Genomic DNA, 21,732 nt, shown 5'->3' on the forward strand with positions numbered 1-21,732 from the left:
ACAGTCCATGTTAGGTCTTCAGTAATGTGGACACCAAGGTATTTAAAACTTGTGACTCTCTCTACAGGTTGCCCGCTGATCATTAGTGGGGTGTAACTGTAGTTCTGCTGCTGCCTTCTGTAATCCACTACCATTTCCTTGGTCAAGCTGTTAGATTGACACCACTGTGCCACCTCATCAACCTGATCCAAGTAGAGCTGTTCATTGTTGTTACTAATCAGGCCCAAGATCACTGTGTCATCTGCAAACTTGATGATGGAGGTATGACTACTGTTGGCTTTGCAGTCATGTGTGTAGATGTTGTACAGCAGTGGACTCAAAACACAGCCTTGGGGAGCACCAGTGCTGATGGTTAATGAGTCAGATGTCTACCACTAGACATTCAGGGGCGCTGTAATTAGCAAAAATACATTTTGGCCTATAGCTGTTTATGTGTTTGGAATTTAAACTTAATAGTGGTGTCTGGTAATACTGTGGGAGGTCCTTGTGATATCAACGTAATTGATTCGGCCGCCATATTGGATTAAATCACTAAAAAGTTTTAGCAGGTCACAAATTTCATCTGATCTTCACCAAACTTGACACACGTGATCTTCAGACCAAGCCTCACAAAAGTTGTGCTTTTTGTAGCCATATCTAAAACCGTTCACCTGTAACAGCCAATTTCCGCCATGATGGATTTTCCGCCATATTGGATTTTATCAAAAGTGAAACTAATTTTTCTCAGGTCACAAATTTTGTCCGATCGTCACCAAACTTGACACACAATATCTTCAGACCATGCCTAACACATGCATTACTTTCTGGAGCCATTTTCAAAAGTGTTCACCCATGACAGCCAATCGAGGTCATATCTTTCATGTATTATAACCAAACTTATTACATACACTCATTACCTCATTAGGATGCTCAAACATGTTGGTGACCTCTGACCCTGGGCACTGCAATTACCAAAACTGCATTTTGGCCTGTTGATGTGTTTGGAATTAAAATTTACTGGTGGTGTCTGGTAATACTGTGGGAGGTCCTTAGGCTGACACATGCACACTTGTGACATCAACTTAATTGATTCGACAGCCATATTTGATTTAATCCAAAACACTAAAAAGTTTTCACAGGTCACAAATTTCATCTGATCTTCATCTGCACACCCATTACTCTCGTTTGAATTACTCGCAGACCCGTGATCGAATAGATATGCCACACATATCAAATGAAAGAGGAGACACCGAGTTATCATTTGTACATTGTACATTTTACATTTATACATCCTTCTGGGTTATAAAACAGACGAAGTGACAGCAAAATAATAACTTCATATAGCTGGACTTACCCCACGTTTTTGTCTGTTTTTGTGGCAAAGCATGTTTATAATCCAATGTTATTGTGTGTTTCTCTTTGGCAAAGCATTCACAATCCGGTTTTGAGATCCTAGTAAATTCCTGCATGGCATCCAATTCAAGGCTCACATTAGCCTGGGTGTTCCCATGCTGCCTTGCGCGCAATTTGATTCACGCTGCTAAGGCAGCCTGGAGACTGAGATAGGGAACCAATCACATGAAGCAAGACGATGATGCATGCAGACGCATTTGATAGACATCCGTGGCACCCAATAAACGGATCTGGGCATTTTTTTCAAATACGAGAAAATTAACGTTTGGTTCCCAGACCACGTCTCATTGAGAAGTGGTGGCGCTAGCCAGGCTAGGCTCACATTGCATCCCAATTTGTTCAACAAAGAAACACCTTTTTTGCCTTTACTTTGCACATGGCAATGCAGTAAAAAGTTGTTGTAGAGAATCATTATGAGTGGTCAAGTCAGGGGTCAAGTCAGGTCAGATCAGTTCGTGTCACAGATATGGAGCGCAGAAAGGTCACTTTTCATCACTAAATAAAAAATAATGCCATTTATTTCTGTAAGGCGCACACCACATATGTCTGTAAATTGCTCAGCCCCAGAGAATCCCTCCACCATGGCAATGATCTTGCCAGATTCAGGACAGTTTGCTCTACACACACATGTAAGGCAAGTCGAGCTGCCATCTTGCAGTGGTGAGATAAAATATAAGAATTTTTATAATACGCTTTTTGTATTTTTATTATTTAAAAATCAAAATGAAATCAAGGCAAGTATTAATATATGGAATTGTGGCATGAGGCTTGGGTAGCCTAGTTTTTTTTGTTTTTTTCTATCTAGTGTATGGCACTTACAATGACCAGGATAAATCCTTTTAACTAAAGATAGTGAAAATGCCCTTAAAACAGTCTAGGGTTCTAAGGGTTAAGCTCTGATCCTGGATGAATTTAGCCTTGACTTGGTTTCATAAAAGAGTTGGCACATGGGGATTTATTCTCTGCACCTTGCCTGGTCCCGACCAGGCTAACAGACAGGCGTAGTTAATTCTAATAGTAATTATGTTGTCTTATTGGTTCAGATAGTCATTCAAATCAGACCTCCGTGTGAATTTTTAAGGAGCTATATTCCATTTATAAACTATTTAATACATGTATTTCCTTGCAAAACACAACAGATTGTCTGCCTACTACCATATGGTTATTATTTTAATTGTGATAGCCTTATAATTATTAACATACTCGTTGTTTGCTTCTTTTGTTGATAGACATTTGATGAATAGCCTACTGTAAGCTTAGTAGTCGATCGGAAATGGAGGAGCAATTTTTCAAAGGTGTTTTCAACGAATTCGGTTATAAAGCCAATATAAAGGTATACAGAGTTGTACATGTGCATCTTTGCAGTGGCAAGTGCTTTCTTGATGACGTTGCGTGCCGAAATAAGGAAGCAATCACACGTGGGTGCATACGTACATTGGCATTCAGTTGGTCTACCACACCTACTCCTGCTCTTTTACAGAAATAGCCATGAATCCCCATTCAAAAAAGGAAAACTTTACTTCATTGTTGGTGTATCAAAAGCGGTTGTTAACATTGTGTGAATGACGCTATTTTCGGCCATTTTTTTTATTCTAACCGTGGGCTCTTTGGAGCAGAAACGAGAACGCGCACACACCCTGAATTACTTACACCTGGCTTGACATAGTCGCTCCTACTCATCCTGGATTGGTGTTAGTGAAATGAGTTGAGCTAGGATGACCAGACAGCGCTATGTCAAACCTCGCTTTATCACTTATCTTGGATGTGTTAATTCTGCCTTTGTGAAATACCCCTCTGGTATTGTTCTTCTACAGTATGGGTGTGGACATGAAGTTCCAGAAGTATTACAGAAGTTCTATTCTGTCTTTTGTAGGCATTATGGCTTGTGCCTAGTCAATGAGGCTAGCCCCTCATAAAATGACCACGACACAAGGGCCCTGAATCAAGAGACACCTGAATCAGTCATTTCCACAGGTTTTCTGACTAGCTTTACCACTAGCTTTTAGTGTAATCTCTCTCTGGAATACTGTTCTCTAGTTCTATCTTACTGATTATTTAGTCAAGATAAAGAAGTGATAAAGAAGGAAGGCTCTATTGCACAAATAAACATCACAGCCATGTCCCCGCTCATTGATATGTTATGCAATCTTGCAGTTGCCATAACTGCACAGGGCAGTATATAGAACTGAAAATTCTGTGAACTCCTGGTGAGAACACAAAGGCCACACTGTGTCATACAAAATCTGACTGCAATTGAGGTCAATTTGATCAGTAAACACTGTTTTGGTTGTTTTTATCTGATCCAATTAGATACTCTGACTTGCCTTTGATTGTTTTTACCAGACAAGGCTGTTTTTTTATCAGAGTGAAGGAAAAAGTCACAAAAGTCCTGTGCACAGTGTCACTGTCCACTTTTGTGAGTTTGTGTGAAGGCATAGCTTGCCCTCTCTGAATATATTTATTTTTCTTCTGCAGGCATCACCCCTACTGATAGCCTCCAGCAGCTTGATGAGAAAGGGGGATTAGAGGGAAGTAACTTTGAATTATCTAAAGCATGAGTACTTCAACTATCTCACTTAAAACATTTCAACAGCAGATCAGTGCTTGAGGAACAGCTCACATTTTGCTACAGGTATGAATCCATGTCTCAAATCAACCTACCTATCCTTCGATTGCAGGTAAAATAATTTAGCCTAACTGTCCAGTAGGTTGTCTCAAATTGTAACAAGCACCTGCAGATACACACGCACACACATACAGGTGGTTGGTTTTGCACATCATGAAGCCATGAGCTGTTCTCCCTGAGATCTTGTCTCTGCTGTGGTTTAAAATGGCTGATTAATTACAATATCTCACTTTCTCACAAACGCAAATGCACACACTCATTTGTATCCATATGATGTCCACTCATGCTGACACAATACAGAATTCAGTATGTTTATCCTTACTCCAGACTATTTAAAAACAGGTAATCAGACCCAAATATGCACAACAGAGTAGTTATCATTTTAATGCTGTCTCCATGCCTTTTGGTGGAAGTAGAATCTTTATTTAATTTAAGACGGGTTTAGAAAAGCCTACTCTCAGTGTGTGTGGTGTATTTCAAATAACCAGGTGCTTCTGTTGTGCAATACCCTGTGTTTCATTTCTCACAAACTTTCTCTTTGTTTTTTTGTGCCATGTGACTTTGTGACCATGTGTTTTGAGTTAAATGGGGAAATGTCTGAAGATGCCAACATGGTTTGTCTAGTAAAGTGTAGTCTCTGACTAATCTCTCATCTGATTTGGAATTAGATTTAGGTGTATTTTCACACCTATTTATTTTCCCCAGCGATAAATAAACAAATATGGAATGCAGCTGATGCTGTGAGATAATGCCTAAGTTATTTAAATCTTCAAAACATAGGAAAGATTATGCTGTACATAGTGATACGTTCTCAAAGTATAACAGCTGACAACAGAAATGCTCTGAAACAAACATTATTTTGTCTTTCAAGGTGTGAGTGCAGTGTAGTCTTACACAATCCAGTTAGGTCATGTTTATTTTTAGAATAAAACAATATCCGTTCAATATCCCTAAACATGGCATTGGTTTGATAAAATTGTCAATACGTTTGGAAATGTAGGTAAATGTAGCCATCTTTTAAAAAGGCAGGCTTCCAAATGATGTTCATACCATTCTGTCTCAAATTTCAAGTAGTTTGGACTTTTCCTTGTCAAGATACTGGGCATAGTTTCTTTTAAAATTATGAGCTATGACAACAATTGGGTGTGAATGTTATATATTCCATCCCCTGATACTGTTTAACAGGTTTATTTTACAAATATTATCATTGATTGAATGGACATTATTGTTTATTATTGCTTTTTCCCCCTCATTTTCATTGTTTATTTTATTAGGCTATTGATTGAATTGACATTGTTGTCAAATTGCAATTGAGTGCGCATCTAACAGCGGAGACTCCGCGGTGAGACATCCACTCTCCAAGTTTCATTTTTGCTGTTGTTGCGAGCTATGATATGGGAAATACTTTGAAGTTCCCTTTTTGTAGGATTAGCTACAGAAATTAATTGATTTTCCTTAGCCTATGCTACACCTTTCCACCAAGTTGTTGAAAATGATGGGCTACCCGTCGCTTTTGCGATGTTGACAACCATGCGTAGTACATGGAAGCATTGATAGCGTGTGCCACTAACGTCTATACATTTATAGAATAAAACTAGACAGGTACCTCAGATTAGTTTTATATCCAATATAGATGTGACGAGGTTATACACAAATATTCCACACACAGTGGGTTTAGCATCTACAGACACACACACCAAGTGCCGCACACTGACTTTTTGATCTCATTGGCTAATGATGTCTTGACCTAAATTGATTTATTGTTCCAGAACAGATTCTACCTGCAGATACAGGGACGTGCAATGGGTTTGCCAATGGTACCCAATTATTCCAACTTGTTTATGGAAAACTTTGAGCAGGATTTTATCTACTCAGATAATCCATTCAAACACATCTGAATGTGTGGTACAGGTATATTGATGATGTATGTTTTATATGGAGAGGAAGAAAGGAGGAGTTGGATGCTTTTAATGATTATGTCATTACTAGATTGCCTTCCATTCAATTTACCTTGGACTCTGACCATAGTCTTGGGCTTTTTGGATGTATTGGTTAAAAAAATGGGACAAAATGGGATGAAATTTAGCGAAAAGACACGGACCATAATGCGTTTCTGGATTACCAGAGCTTTCATCTGCTGTCACTGAAACATAGTTTACCATGTAGTCAATTAGTAAGGGTACGCCGCATCTGTGACCGCAAAAAGACATTTGAAAGACAAGCTATGCCAAAGATTTGCGGACAGGGGATATGATCATACATTATTGCAGGGTTGTCTTGAGCAGGTGCAATATCCAACGCACAAACTTAATGACCGGTAGACCGACTACAAACACAAACACCCCAATCACTTTTGTGTCTACTTATGGACACATATCCAACTAATTAAAACTGCGCAATCTGCGCACTCGTTCACAAAATGTCCTGACCTTGACTGTCCCTCATGTTAGAACGGAATTAGGAAAAACAGCTTTTGAATTTTATGCTGCCAAAAAAATGGAATGATTTGCAACATGCGCTGACAATGGAAACTTTGGTTTCCTTGGAATGTTTTAGAAACCTTATTACCGGTGTTGTGCAGACTGTTTAGTGTGAACTATGATTGTTGGTTTATATTGTTGTTGTATATTGTGTATGTAATCAGGGCGTCATTGGAAAAGAGAGCTTGCTCTCAACTGACCCCCCTGAATAAATAAAGGTGAAGAAGAAAACATATCGTTCAACGTCATTGGCATATTTTAAGCAGCGACCCAACCATTGGTCAGGCTTTTCAAGATCCCCTGTGGTTTTGCTACTTAAGAGCATCCAATTTGAGAGATTGCCTGGTGCAGTCATATCTTCCTGCACCAAGTTTGCCATGTTTTTCTTTCAAAATACCACAAGTGCTTTCATTGTGTAGTATGCAATTGCATGCTCACAGAAAAATCATTTACACATCCAAACACACACAGGATGTTTAAAATAAAAGGCAGAATTGCCTGATAAACCTAATTTGTTTGTCCATTTATTGATGTGTCCTTGTGGGCTACCTTATGTGGGCAAAACAAAACGTCAATTAAAAATCAGAATTTGCAAACATAAGTATGCCATTAGAAAGAAGTGTGTGTGTGTGTGTGTTTTTCTCTTCCACTGGTCAGCAGCCCGACTATTGTTGCTAGGAATGTAATGTCACAAGATCCGTTGACAAGGTTGGTCCTTTTTTCTCCTGTGTTACAGATCCACTTGGCCGTCGTCCAGGAACACAGGAGGAGATAGACTACGCCGGCCAACTCCTCATCCACCCACATACCATCCCACATTCTCTCTCTGTGCTGAGATGTGCTCAGCACAGCATTGTTGAAGCTGACCTCAGCTCAGTGCCCTCCTTTCCCTCCCTTTTCTCCTCTTCTACTACTATACTATTTATTTCTACAGACCCAAATTGGGGTGCTAGGGGAGGTTGAGGCTCTGGAGTGTATGGAGCTTTGACTTCAGAGGACATGAGGCCCTGCTGCTGACAGCTAGAGACGCCCCCGATGCTCTGTCATTCCCTGGCTTGATGTTTGTGCCTGTGGTGCACAGCTCACAGCCCCTTCACCCATCACGGCGGCCATTGGGAGACCAGCCCACCCCCACCTTCGTGCTGACGCTATGCCCACTGAGACACTGCAGCCTGACGGCAAGTCCGCCAGCCAGGGGGCAGCCTACGCCTCAGCCGTACCACTACGCATCCTCAACAAAGGGCCTGACTACTTCCGCAGGCAGACTGAGCCCAACCCCAAACGTCTGAGTGCTGTAGAACGGCTTGAGGCTGACAAGGCCAAGTACGTCAAGAGTCAGGAAGTGATAAACGCCAAGCAGGAACCGATCAAGCCCTCTGTCTTGGCTAAACCGCCAGTTTGCCCTGCACCTGTCAAGCGGAGCTCCGGTGGTGGTGGTGGTGGTGGTATGAGCAGCACCAGCCTCAAGGCCTCAAACAACAACGCCAAATCAGACACCTGTGCCACCACCGCCAAGCGAGAGAACCTCAACTTGGAGATCCTCAAGAACATCCTTAACAGCTCTTCATCGTCTGATGGTCCTCCTGTCAGAGGAATGGCTGCCCACAAACCTGGCAGCCGAAGTTGGGCTCCACATCGAGACTCAACGGAGTCCTCTGAGTTTGGCCGACGATCCTTTGCTGAGTCACTGAAAGTCCCAGGGACATCGTTGGGTGCTTTGCAGGGGAGGCGTAGTCCCCAGCAAGGGGGAAACTTAAACCTGAGTCGGCGTTTGCTGGAAGAACAAGCGGAGGGGCAGCGTTGCTCGCTTCTGCATGCCTCTCATAGCTCCTCGGACATTCGCCGCCTCTGCAATGGAAAGCCAGTGCACACAGCCTGTAGCAGTAGCAGCTCTGCCCCACCGCTACCCCCAAACCCAGACCCCAGGCCCTGGCTGGTTGTGACAATGTGCTTAGCTCCACAGAGAGGGAATCTCTCCCACTCCCTCTAGCCACCACTAATACAGACTTGGAGCTGGAGCTTGGCAGCTCTGTTGCCCGCCGGCCCTCCCTTCATCGCTCCAAGTCAGATCTGAGTGACCGCTATGCTCGGGCCGGTGCTGATGTGGAACGTTTCTTCAACTACTGCGGGCTGGACCCTGAAGAGCTGGAGAGTGTAGGTGTGGAGAGCTTTGCTCGTGCCAACTCTGATATTGTCTCACTCAACTTCCGCAGTGCCAGCATGATCAGCTCTGACTGTGATCAGTCACGGCACAGTAACGAGGACCTGACAGATGAGGAGGAGGATGGTGCTGGTGACCGTGTGCCCTATGGCATCTCGGCTGTGGAGCGCAACGCCCGTGTCATTAAATGGCTCTATAGTATAAAGCAAGCACGAGAGTCTCAGAAGGTCTCTCACGTCTGAGGAGACACTGAACCTTTTTCCAGACTTCAGACTTTGACCTTTACTTTATTTGTGTTTTTGGCAATCTTGGGCACTGTCCTTGAACCTCCAGGTGGGGTTAATCAAAAAAGCCCTTATAAAAGTTTGACTGCTGTTACATTTGGTTGCTTATATGTGCATTCAGTGCATTTGTTGTCCTTTGAATCTGCATGGTTCTTTAACAACCTCCAACTCCTTCATGTGTGGCCTGGTAATGCAGCTGATTTAGGTCAACCAAAACACAAGACCTGTAAAAATGGCTCCTTCTTTCTGCCATTAATCTTCAATGCAGCAATTATTTCCTTTCTCTTTACAGATATTTCCTTTTGGGTTTTGTATAACTCAAATTTAGTCTGACAATGGCAGGTCTGTATTAGGTACATTGCTCATTTTCATGATTCCAGCACACTGAGCCAATGAAGCCATATCAGTGTGAATGCAAAGCTGCAGTGTGTTTCTTGATTATTCTGTCCTTTTTCACTTGTTGGGAATCTCTCATCTCCGATCTATATAGACTGTGTGTATATGGGAATGCACTGCGCATAATTGACTGCAAAAAGCATGTTTCAGCTTCATGCTCTGATCCTGTGCTCTTTGCTGCACTCAGTCTGTGTTGTGCCCACAGCTACCACTTCAGTTACATTGAGACCCATTTATCTTATGTGCTTTACTTTTTCACACTTTGTTGCCCATAATATTTCCTATGAAGGACTGTTTTTGTGGTACTTTTTTTTTCTGAATGTTGTACATGCTGTAAGAACATGTATATAATTTCAGCATTGTTTGGAAGGAGAAATGTCTGAAGAGTAACTTGCTATGTTCAATCCATAGCTCTCAATCTGTCTCTTATGTCATTTTTGGTGTGTTTGAATATGATCACAATCAAATCTGTGTAACACTGTTATAAGAATGACATGTTGTGTATATTCAAACTGGAGTTGTGGCTTTAAAAAAAAAGTCATCAAGAATTGCTCATGATTAGTTATGTTCCAATAAATGGCTAATTTTGCCATCTTTTGCCATCTGAAGTTAAAGTCGTGGTGTGGTCTAACTGAAAATGAAAACATACATGATTCTGATGGAAATTGTAATACAATTGCAGAACTGGACCAGAACACAGACTGGAAGGAAACTGTTATGTTGATGGCCGCATGTGGCAATGGCAACTGTACTCTTTGAATCAATGGCCGTTTCAAAGGGTACAGTATAGTTATGCACTTCAGTTAAGAGGGCCATGGTTACACTCCAATTAAGAGGGTCATATACTTCTTTCCAGGTCTTTAACCTGTTTTGCTCCAATGAAATGATTAAGAATGGATAAAAAACCGCTTCTCTGCTTGCTCAGTTGTGTCTGTATCACATCTGCTGCCCCTTTCAGACATAAGCTATACTCTGGGCATCAAAGGGGCAGTCTGTATGTGTGAACACAAATGTATGAATTAGGGCTGTCAAAATAAGTGATTAATTTCGATTAATTAATTTGAGAAAAAATAACTGATAAAAAAATTAGTGCAGATTAATCGATTCCGTATGACCTTTGAGCCCGAGCCGTTCTAGTCAGTAAAAATTAGACTGTAAAATGAAGGAGAGAGAAGAAAACGTGCTGCCTGGATCATTGATTGGAACATTTACTCTTTAAAAAACGGCCTGATGGTGTTCATAAAAAATAAAGTGTTGAAAATAAAGTCCTCTGCAATGTCTGCAGCAAGGAATTTGCATATCACCGGAGTTCATCAACTCTATAGTCGCACATCAATGCAAAGAAATAAGTGTTGACATTGAGGGGAGTGTTAATTTATTTTCATTGTGTCCCCTAGGTTATATCTGTGGCCTGAAATGCCTTGTATGTGAAAAAAAAACTTCTTCCCAAAGCACTTTTGAATTTATTTCCTCAGCATATTATTAGGTCATATCATAGATTATTATGGCAATTATTTGAACAGTGAAAATAATAATAAAAGAGTTTTTGAACTTTAATGTCACTAATGCTGATTATTCAATGATTCATTTGAATTTAAATATGTAAAATACTTTCACAGCAAAAAATATATATGCGATTAATTTAGATTAATTAATCACAGAGTATGTAATTAATTAGATTAATTTTTTTAATCGATTGACAGCCCTAGTATGAATTATTTGACCTAGAAATCACCGGGGTCTGACCCTACCAGCCCCCTAGTACTAAGTTTGGAGTTTACCTAGGTCAGGGTATGTCTGAACACAAGGGTAAGAAGGGGGTTGATTCACACCTTCGCTGTGCGAAGCTGATGGTGTCCCCTTGGCTTAACTGTAGTTTATAAGGTTACGACTATGTCGTCATCAAGTGCATCCATTAATTCTTGTTCATGACAGACTGGCGCTCATTTGCAAAGACGGGAAGTTCCCATGTAGGCTACTGTTCTCGCTGTGTGGTTTGCACATCCACTATGTAAACACAGTTAAAAAGCAAGCCAAACTCTGAGACAAGAAGACCATCGCGATTTAACTATACACCCTAAAATTCTGCCGTTAATTTATGCCCAAATTTCAACATTATTAACCTGTTATTTTAAAATACTGCACTTTGCTGTCAAATAAAGAGAAAATGTTAAATTACACTCTGTTCATTGTTGTTTAACCAAACTTGAATGTTTTCTCTTTCCTGTTAACCCACGTCCAAACAACATTATCAAACAGTATTTTGGAGTGAAGCTATATTGTCATTTAGTTGGCACAGTATTGCTCAGATGCTCATTACATTTTTGTTATCTAGCAGCGGTAATAGTAGTGGATTGGTGTTTGTATCAGTTCCAACCATGAGGCACCTTCATATACTATCTGCAAAGTCCTCTATAAGCCTGTGTGGTGATGATAATTCACATGTCGAGTGATGTTGGTGAGTTGCCTCTAGGGATTATGGGTAAATGCTGCTTTCTTGTTTCGAATGTTTTTTTTTTCTCTTATAACTTTATTGTGGCTTCTTGTGATGTGTACAAGGTAGAACAACTGATGAACAAAATGACTGTGTAGGTGATTTTCAGAGTATGGTCAGGATTACCATTAAGGAGAAGACCATTCTTGAAATATAAAGGACATTATAGATAACCTATAGACATACATCCATTCCAAGTTCAATGTGAAATTGATTACTTTCCCAATTATCATTAACCTGCCCACTTGGAGCTCTCACTAAGAATGGCAACCCTACTGCCATACTTGATCCCTTTTCCCAATGTAGTTGTAATGTGTCCAAGCGGATGGTGAGACTCAGGCAATGAAACTCGAGCTGACTTTTTTTTTTTTTTTTTTTTTTTAAGCTACGGGCAGGTTTAGGTAACAGACAAAACGGAAAACATTAAACAAAAACACTGATCAAAACGAAAAACAAACATGGGACAACGCCCGCAATAACTAGGCCCTCAAAGCACTCAGGATTGGTTCAGTACTGCTATGACGGTCATAAAGTACTTATTGTACTGATTGGTCAACGTAGATCTCCTTAAAAACTTGACTTGTTTTCAGAAGAATTATGCAAGATTCTAGATGGGGCCTTTTGAAAGCACTTCTGCTTTTCTCAGAGTAGATTATAGGTCCTCAGGTCTTGCATCTTTTATCTCAGGATTAACTGAAACATTACACTGTCCTGGGTTGTGTGATGGTTACACAAAATGACATTCGAAACAGTTTCTACAGTCATTGGTCAATGTGCATGTATACCAGCAGAATGATCAACTGATGGTAACAGCCTATGAAATGTGACCTGATTTTACTCTTCTTGTTTATTCCTATTAATCCTACTATGGATAGAACCTCATATCACCCATTTATTATTTTTATATTACACCCCAAGTGAAGTTGTGCATAAAATGAAGTTATAACCTTATTGTCTAGGTCTAGTCGTACTTTTAGTTATTAGTTCATGTTAGTGCCAGAGGTAAACTAGGGGAACTAAATTAATTTACACTACATGTACTTTCTTCAATAAGCCTAACCATTGAACTGAAGATTACATTTTCAATGGTGAGGCTTAAAAGTATGGTGGCCGACAGGTACAAACGGACTGCATACAGTATTAAGAAAACACATGGAAATCCACAAGCAACTTAAGAAAACAGATTCATCGATTTGACAACACATGCGCAGCATTTAAAAAATTGGCTGCAAATTCATACAACAAATTCATACGACACAGTGCAAATTCAAATAAAAGAAACATTACAGAAATGCCCTGCAAATTTACAACACAAACAAAATTGTTGAGAAATTGATATATGGATGTTGAAATGTACTTTCAGCTGAGACAAAAGGCAGGACTGTCACACACACACACACAAACAGTCATAAACTGTCACACAAACACATGCATGAACAAGCGCTAAACAAACAATTGCCATAATAATGCTCTACCACTGCGCGTCGGGGTCCGGTTCACCCTGTTGGGACTTATTTTCCCAATAATGACTAATGACCGGCATTCTATACATTATTCCTTACTTATTGCTGCATTAAATTATTGTTTAAAGTAGACCAGTGGTGTGCACAACACAATGCCCAGGTCAGAGATTTACCCCACAAACATTTTTGGAAGGCTAGTCTTATCAAGCCACGCCGCTGCCGGTATATGGCTCTACCTCCATTGGTTCAATGTCTGACCACATGATGGCAGAAGAGAATAAGTTTTATGTGGGGACATCACTGTGCGGGGAATGGGGATAGTTGTCTGCCCTGTTGGCTGTCTAAACCTTTATAACCTTTACATTTGTTTTTAGCAGGTTGAAAATAACATTCAACACTAATACATTTACAGTACATAAGGTGGTCATTAGTTTTGGAGTCTGCAACCAGTTTGTGTAATTGTGTAGAGCAAATGTCCAAACTTCACTCAAGTGTTCAACACTTCTGTTTTTTTATTTTTAACATTTTTTATTTTATTTTAATTCCTTTCAGTTCATATGATAAAATGCAGTATTTTGGATATAAAAATGGCACTGAAACTACATTGTACTGTAAATGTCAATGTCAATGTCAATTTTATTTATATAGCGCATTTACAGACGGCTTAGCCGCACCAAAGTGCTTCACAGTAAAGTGCAATAAATAAATACAGGAAGGCACAAAAACAAAAAGGGCTACAGTTAAAATAAATTAAGAAATGCAGAAAAAGGAACATTTACAACTAAACACTGGGGCATAAAGGGAGACACTAGCCAAAGGCAAGTGAAAAGAGGTGGGTCTTTAAAAGGGACTTAAAAACATTCAGAGACTGAGCTGAACAGATGTGGAGGGGGAGGCAGTTCCAGAGTCTAGGGGCTGCCACTGAAAAGGCTCTGTCCCCCCTAGTTTTCAGCCTGGCCCTGGGTACTTCCAGCCCCAGTTGGTCTGCTGACCGTAGTGCTCTGGAAGGGGAATGGTGGTGGAGAAGATCAAACAGGTAGGTGGGGGCCAGACCATGGAGAGATTTGTACACAGACAAGAGGAGTTTGAAATTGATGCGGTAGCGGATGGGGAGCCAGTGGAGTGAAGCCAGAACTGTGGTGATATGTTCGCTTTTTTTAGTGCAGGTGAGGAGTCGGGCGGCTGAGTTCTGAACCATCTGCAGGCGGTGGAGCTGGGATTGATCGATGCCAGTGTAGAGAGCATAACAGTAGTCCAGTTGTGATGTGATGAAGGCATGGATGACTCTCAAGATCGCTCTGGGGCAGGTAGGCTTTGGTCTTAGCTAGGGTTTCTGAGATGGAGAAAGCTCTTCCTAACTACTGCACTGACCTGCTGTTCAAACTTGAATTTGCTGTCAAAAATCACGCCCAGATTTCTGATGTTAGAGGCAAGGGGGCCCAGGGCATTGGTGGAGAAGGCCGGAGAGGTTTTGCCAAAAACAATCAACTCAGTCTTGCTCTCATTAAGGTTGAGGAAGTTTGCACCCATCCATGCCTTGATGTCAGCAAGACAGTCACGCAGTAGATGGAGTGCAGCCTGCCCATCAGCCTTAAGGGGGATATACAGCTGGACGTCATCCTCAAAGCAGTGGAAGGAGATGTTATGTTTTGCCAGAATATCCCCTAGGGGTAAAATGTACAGTACAGTACTCACTTTACTTCAGAAATATAGTATTTTGGGCATTGTACCTCAGACAACCTTTTTTGTCCCATAACTGCAGTTATTTTTTGTAATTAGTTTATTGTAATAGTTTTTGTAATTCTTTTTTGTAATAGCCCTAAGTACTGTGCAGTTATAGCCTACTCTTAGGACACCCTAATAGTTTTTCCTAGAAGCAAAGAATATGTTGATTTTTTTTTTTATTATTATTTTTGCACAATATGAATGGGTATGTTTTTCACTTGTATAGGCCCTACATCCTACCATGTCATCAATTTGTCCCATATCTCTGTCATCATGAACTAATTGAGCAATATGACATGAGAGTGGAAGTTGGTATAGGTCCAGGATATCCCTATGGCGCTATGCCTATGATGATTCATTCATTGTAATCAGTCCACTCGTGCCATCAATAATGGACACATGAATTTTGGAAATTTGAATTAAGTCTGCTGCCTGCATTGCCTTATAATAGGCCTTGACATTTCAAATTATCTGTAAAGCAATTATGTTTTCTAGAGGAAGTGCCTGACACATAGCCTATCTAGATTAGAAAGAGTTCACAAACATTTTTATCAGTTTGTCACTTTCAAGGTAAACTGCATACTTTAATTCCCCTTTGTCTTAGACTTTTATGGTATTTGAGAGGTCATAGTGCATGCATGTCCAGACAGAGCAGTTATTTTCGTTCATATGCTGCATAATCAAAATCTCTTTCAGATAGATGTGAACACTCCTTTGAATTAAATAAAAACAATTATCAGTCACCACAGTGGCATTATTTATTCATGTTACAGTCATTTTATAGACCTACGGGGCCAATTGGTCTGTCAGTTAGCATTGCACTAGCTGCGCTGTGCTTTGAAACCGTACTCCTTAAAACAGAGCTTTTGGAGTTTAACACAGCTGAGCACGAAGTTGAACGTGATTGCTGTAACAACTCACACAGGATCAGCTGATTCCTAGTTAAACTCGGGTTAAACTGCCTGGAAACCATACGTACTCTACTCTGATTTCGAGTTTTACCAAAGATTATACATGGCGGATCAAAATAGTTAGTCGTAGTCAAGGGGTCAGGCGAACATTCAGAGAGCGTAGACACTATGTGCGCTCTGAGGCTAGGAGTAGACCACTTCCAGCTAGCATTGAATTGAGCCCTATTAATTTTGGCGTCACTTTGACATCAAATAACATTATAACTGAAGCATTTTAAGCCTTTATGAACCTTTTCTATTTTTGGGGAAATGCAACATTGTGTGATTGGCGTCATAGCCTCATAACTCACTTTACGGCTGAATAATAAACTTTTTCCGAAAACAATGCTATCATGACATAATATACGTAATGAGCATGCGACTTAGCGTCGCACAGGAACAAAGTACAGTAACAGTATTCTCAGACAGGACTTGATCCCCATTTCCAGCCTCTAGACATGAACTACAACAAACTATCTTGCTCCGCCATGTATAATCTTTGGAAAGATTGCTGCCCCACGGCTGTTCCATGCTGTTGAAGAAATTTTATATTCAGGACAGAATTTTCCTGACAAAGATTTTTCCTTAAAGGCCTGTCTCTTCCTCTCATGCATTCAGTTTTTGTGATGTCCATATAGTTGTGATGCACAATATAACCTATGGTCAAAAACCACATAAGAGCTTTTGTCAAGAGTAGAAAACATGCTATAGGCCTACTAATATGAAGATCATTGATTATGTGTATGTTTCTTAAATCATTAACATGCTAAACCAATTTGTCTGACTGATCCTGTCGCAACATTATTGAGATGGTATGTCTTATACATTTTGTTAAAGAAATGGAATTGTAACATGCCATAAATGTGAGATGTGATGATTGGTGGATGATGATTATGTATATTGATGATTGATTATTGTTTGATAGTGTTCAAGGTCAAGGTCAAGGTTCTTTATTTGCTGTCCGCTCTGCTGTGTCTCAGGTTGTATGTGCAGTGTTTGTGTCTGAACAGAGAGTGAGCTGGGTGGAGTGAGTCTCTGATGATTCTCTCTGCTTTTTTTTCTGACAGCGCTGCACAAACATAGAGCCCATGGAGGGAGTGTTGTCCCAATGATCCTCTCTGCCATCTTTATGACTCTGCAGAGCCTTCCTCTCTGCCTGTGTGGTGGTACCATACCAGACAGTGATGCCTGTGGTGAGGATGCTCTCTACCAGCCCTTTGCAGGCCTGGGTGAGGGGGCGGTGGTTCAGACCAGCTTTCCTGAGCAGTCTGATGAAATAGAGCCTTTGCTGGGCTTTTTTTAACTGTGGCTGTGATATTATGAGTCCAGCTCAGGTCAGATGTAACCTGCAGTCCCAGGAATCTGTAACTGTCAGCCCTCTCCACCTCAGTCCCTTTGATGATAAGAGGCTGTAGAGGGGGAGGTTTGTTAGAAGTAACACATTACTGTAATTCCACTACTTTTAGTGGTAACGAGCATGTAATGAAGTATTTTTTTTAGGGCATTTGTCAAAAGAAATAATAACGTGTTAAAAAATTTAACGCTGATTAATCGCATTTCATAGTGACATTTGACCCAGTGCAGTCTGGCTATCGTGACAGAAGGAGGCAGACGAGAAAGCACTGCTTTGAATATAACATTTAGCCTAGACCTACGTTTTAAAAAGAACGCTCAGACCAATACTGTTGACAGAAGCATCAATCTACTGTGCACGCCAACGTTATGATTAGATGACATCTAATTTTTCAATATGAACTATATCAATATGAACCTATATGTCCGACTTCGACATCGTTCAATTCATCCCTTTTGTTTCAAATTTGCGGATAGGCCGATGGTAATCTTGTTTTTATGCTGGCAACAAAACAAAAGGCTTCACAAATATTACAGTAGGTTGCTAGTGACAAAATATGAGCTTTCAGTGTGATACGATCTCTTTGTAAATTACGTTTGATCAAAACGTGTTTCATCTGTATTCCCGCTGTTTGGATCTTATCTCACTCAATGAACAACATCTGTAATTGTCATCCGATAGCCTAGTCATATGGGCAGACATTCAGTGAGTTTGAAATAATTAATTTGATAATATTTTCCATCTTTGCAGAGGAAAAGTTTTGTGTAAAGGGAAGCCGGTGCAATTTGGCGATTTGGGAAAATAAAAGCCTGGGCTATTATTTAGAGTTTTACGGTATGTGAATAAAAATCTACACGTTTGAATGGCCAAAAAAAGGATAAATCATAGGGGGTATTCCACACATTACCTTGGTGTTAGGATAGCCTACTCTGCACATGTCATTGACAGTGAGTGGTAACTTCAGTCATTTGCATTTATTATGCTAAAAATCAGGCACTATGCTGATGCCTGACCCAAAGGGGAAATTATAATAAAACAGAGACACGTTAAACTTTAAAGTCTATAATGTTGGTTTGGCTGTTCATTAATTCACTCATCTGCCAAACTTGTTTTTAAGATATGTTCATAGCAAAAATGGATGCATGTGATTAATTTAGATTAATTAATCACAGAGTATGTAATTAATTAGATTATATTTTTTAATCAATTGACAGCCCTAATTTTTTTAAACAAGTAACACCGTTACAATTACTGAAATTAAAATGAGTTTGTTACTCGTGTTACTCTGTTACTCTGCAAAAAACGAGCTAAGCAGACAAGATGGCAGATTCACATTTGCTGCTTTTAATCTAACATCGCCCGACCTTAGCAGTGTTTCCCGCGATTGTGTTTTGTGTTTCCATTGCAGATGCATTCTTTACAGTTAATGGCAGTCTCCTCCTCTTGAAAGCCTTTCCCTTTTGTTTCCATATCATAAACTGCAAGTGGTGCAGTAGGCGCATTGTCGTTAATCTTTCAGCTCTTCTTTGCTTATATTACGCAAAAGCCTCGTTATATTAATTTTACAATCTTGCAACATAGCCACAACACAACACCAATATGCCTATAGCCTTGGCACAGACACACACACACACAAGTTTAACTTGAGAGAAATATGCAAATTTCACTTTCCAAATAAAGAACCCTCCACAAATAACCTACAATATCACTACTTGAGTTTACATGGGAATTGACATCCACGGGTTCATTTGTCTGCAACAGAACATAGGCTACAACTTCTCTCTGGGACACCTAACTGAGCTGGTTCTTCAAAAGTAAAAGTTTGAGAACTCATGGCTTGATTTGAAGGGTTGAGACTACAATAAATAGGTTTACAAATTACAGTATGTTTACTGTGTGTGTGACTGTTCAGTATTGTTCACATTGACATTTTAAAACCAGACATAAAAGTAACTCAAACGTTACTTTCTCTAGTAACTAATTACTTTTGATATACAGTAATTGGTAAAGTAATTCAATTCCAGTAACTTGCCCAACACTGTTGATAGGTGGTGATGATGTTAATGATGATTGATGATAGATGATGATGATGATGGATGTTGATGGATGATAACTGATGATGGTAATCATGATGATTTATTGTCTCCTATTGGAAAAATTTGTTTTGGACAGAGAATGCAGTGGATGCAGGCATACAGCACACATACAGCATACAGCACACATAATTCAATTAAAGGTCACGATCTTGTTAAAAAGCCATTTAACACGCACGCACACAGGCACACACACAGGCACGCACACATGCACACACACACACACACACACACACAACACACACACACACACACACACATGTATGTGTGTACATCAATACATGCATCTTCATAATAGTTCTGAATATTGCACATAGCGGACATGCCACTTTACCATAATGACACTATATGAACTCTATGAACTTTATAAATAAAGGTTGAATTAATGAAAAATAAAATTGCACACTGCTTTATTACAAATGTTGTCCATATCCCCATAAATAATGAAGTATAACAAACCCACTTAACATATTTTGTAGTATAACAATATAATTGTTTTGAACATATTTTGGATGTTTATGTGATTGTATAATTTTTTTTGTATCTGCATTCAGTTTTGAGCACCCTGTACTACCAACAAATTATGTTTTCTATTGTTTATTGAGATTTTTTGTTCGTTCACCTAGTGAGAGAGACTATCTTGTGCACACCATACTTTGTATTAGGTTCTGAGCTCTGCAAAGAGCTGAACTGAATTGTTGATTTAAGATGAAGTCACTCGTGTCTATATTCTGTGATCTCTTTACTGGAGCTGGCAAACAACTTTAAGCATGTTAGTAAGCCTATATACTGTACAGTGCACCTGAAAAGTTTTTAGACCCTTTCAAGTTTCCCACATTTTGTTATGTTTCAGATTTCTTAAAATGGATTCAATTCATTTTTTCTCATCTACACACAATACTCCAATACTCCACAAGCAGGTGTTTGGAGTGTTTTGTAAATTTATAAAACATTTTATCCCATTTACATTTACATTGTTATGGTGCTTGCAATTGAGCTCTGGTGTATACTACTTCTATCGGAGATGCATCTAGAACTTGATTGGAGTCCACCTGTGCCTAAATTAATTCATTGGATATTATTAGGAGAGGCACACATCTGTCTACAGTGGGGAGAATAAGTATTTGAACCCATGCTAAAGTTGACTAGAAATTGAGTAAAAATCCAACCTTTAAGTACACCAATTTTCTAGTGAATGAAGAATGTATCGTAAATAAATAAATAAATAAATAAATAAATAAATAAATGTTCTTCCTTAAATTACAGGGCCAATAGGTACTTGACCCCTATGTTAAATTCCCATAGAAGCAGGCAGATTGTTTATTTTTAAAGGCCACTTATTTCATGGATCAAGGATACTATGCATCCTGATAAAGTTCCCTTGGCCTTTGGAATTAAAATAGCCCCACATCATCACATACCCTTCACCATACCTAGAGATTGGCATGGTTTGTTTTTCAGTTAGCCTATTAGCTGGTTTGATTTGCATTGATAAGATTTGTATTAGTAAGATTGTCCCATATTACCTGAGTTCACCCCCTAAATAGTTATTGCTTGTTTCATAATAGCTCCCTGGAATGCTCCTAATCAAAGTGACTGTTGAACACGAACATGGTGGAAGTGGTTATCACCAGACAGCGGTGTCAGCAATCACATACACGGACTCTTGATAAAATACTAATCTGATTTCAGTAGGTCAAGGTTGTTTGTAATGTGAGGATTTATGCATCCATTATGGTGTTCTGACCAAAGGTGATGTATGATCAGTAAGTTTAGGATTAGCTAGATTTAGGGTAAAAATAATGTGCATGCATATTTTATATAATCTTAAACACATTCAGCATGTATTTTCAGGAGTAATACACATCCTGTATGTAAAAGATACCCTAGCAAGAATACTGAGAAAGACTGCCAGATTTTGATACACATTTCTTATGATTTTGACAAAGTTGACATGTCAGTCAGAATTTCAAAGTGGAAATTTCTGTATAGCGTTTTCTCCCTGCTGTTTTTTTCTCTCTCAGGGGTCCAAGCAGGAGGCTGCGGGACTCCTATTGTTTTTGTTCTGATTATTAACCCTTTCATAATATAACCGCAGTATAACATTTTCCGCAGCAAAACCATATCTGCAACCATAACTGCAATAGGTACAGACACCAAATTTTCATTCGTCCCAAATCAACGCATGATCTCAAAAAAATGAAATTACCCAAGTCTGTCCCCAGGGAGCACTATAATAAGCACATTTACATTTTTACTAATACCTCCAGAACCATATGGAATCTTTGGGAAAAAAAAATTCCCGTTGTTCCTT

General features: G+C 39.7%; 1 protein-coding gene across 1 annotated transcript in view; it reads left to right on the plus strand.

Annotated features, from left to right (window-relative positions):
- Nucleotides 1–9,947, plus strand: part of LOC125303200 (protein FAM110B-like) — a 45,331-nt gene extending 35,384 nt beyond the window's left edge. Inside the window, 3 exon segments of the mRNA XM_048256797.1 lie at nt 3,868–4,024; nt 7,235–8,449; nt 8,452–9,947. Of these exon segments, the coding sequence (XP_048112754.1) occupies nt 7,649–8,449; nt 8,452–8,901 (1,251 nt within the window). The 5' untranslated portion in view covers nt 3,868–4,024; nt 7,235–7,648 and the 3' untranslated portion in view covers nt 8,902–9,947.
- The last annotated feature ends 11,785 nt before the right edge of the window (nt 9,948–21,732 follow it).

This window comes from Alosa alosa, chromosome 1 (assembly GCF_017589495.1).
Source record: "Alosa alosa isolate M-15738 ecotype Scorff River chromosome 1, AALO_Geno_1.1, whole genome shotgun sequence".
Lineage (NCBI taxonomy): Eukaryota > Metazoa > Chordata > Actinopteri > Clupeiformes > Clupeidae > Alosa > Alosa alosa.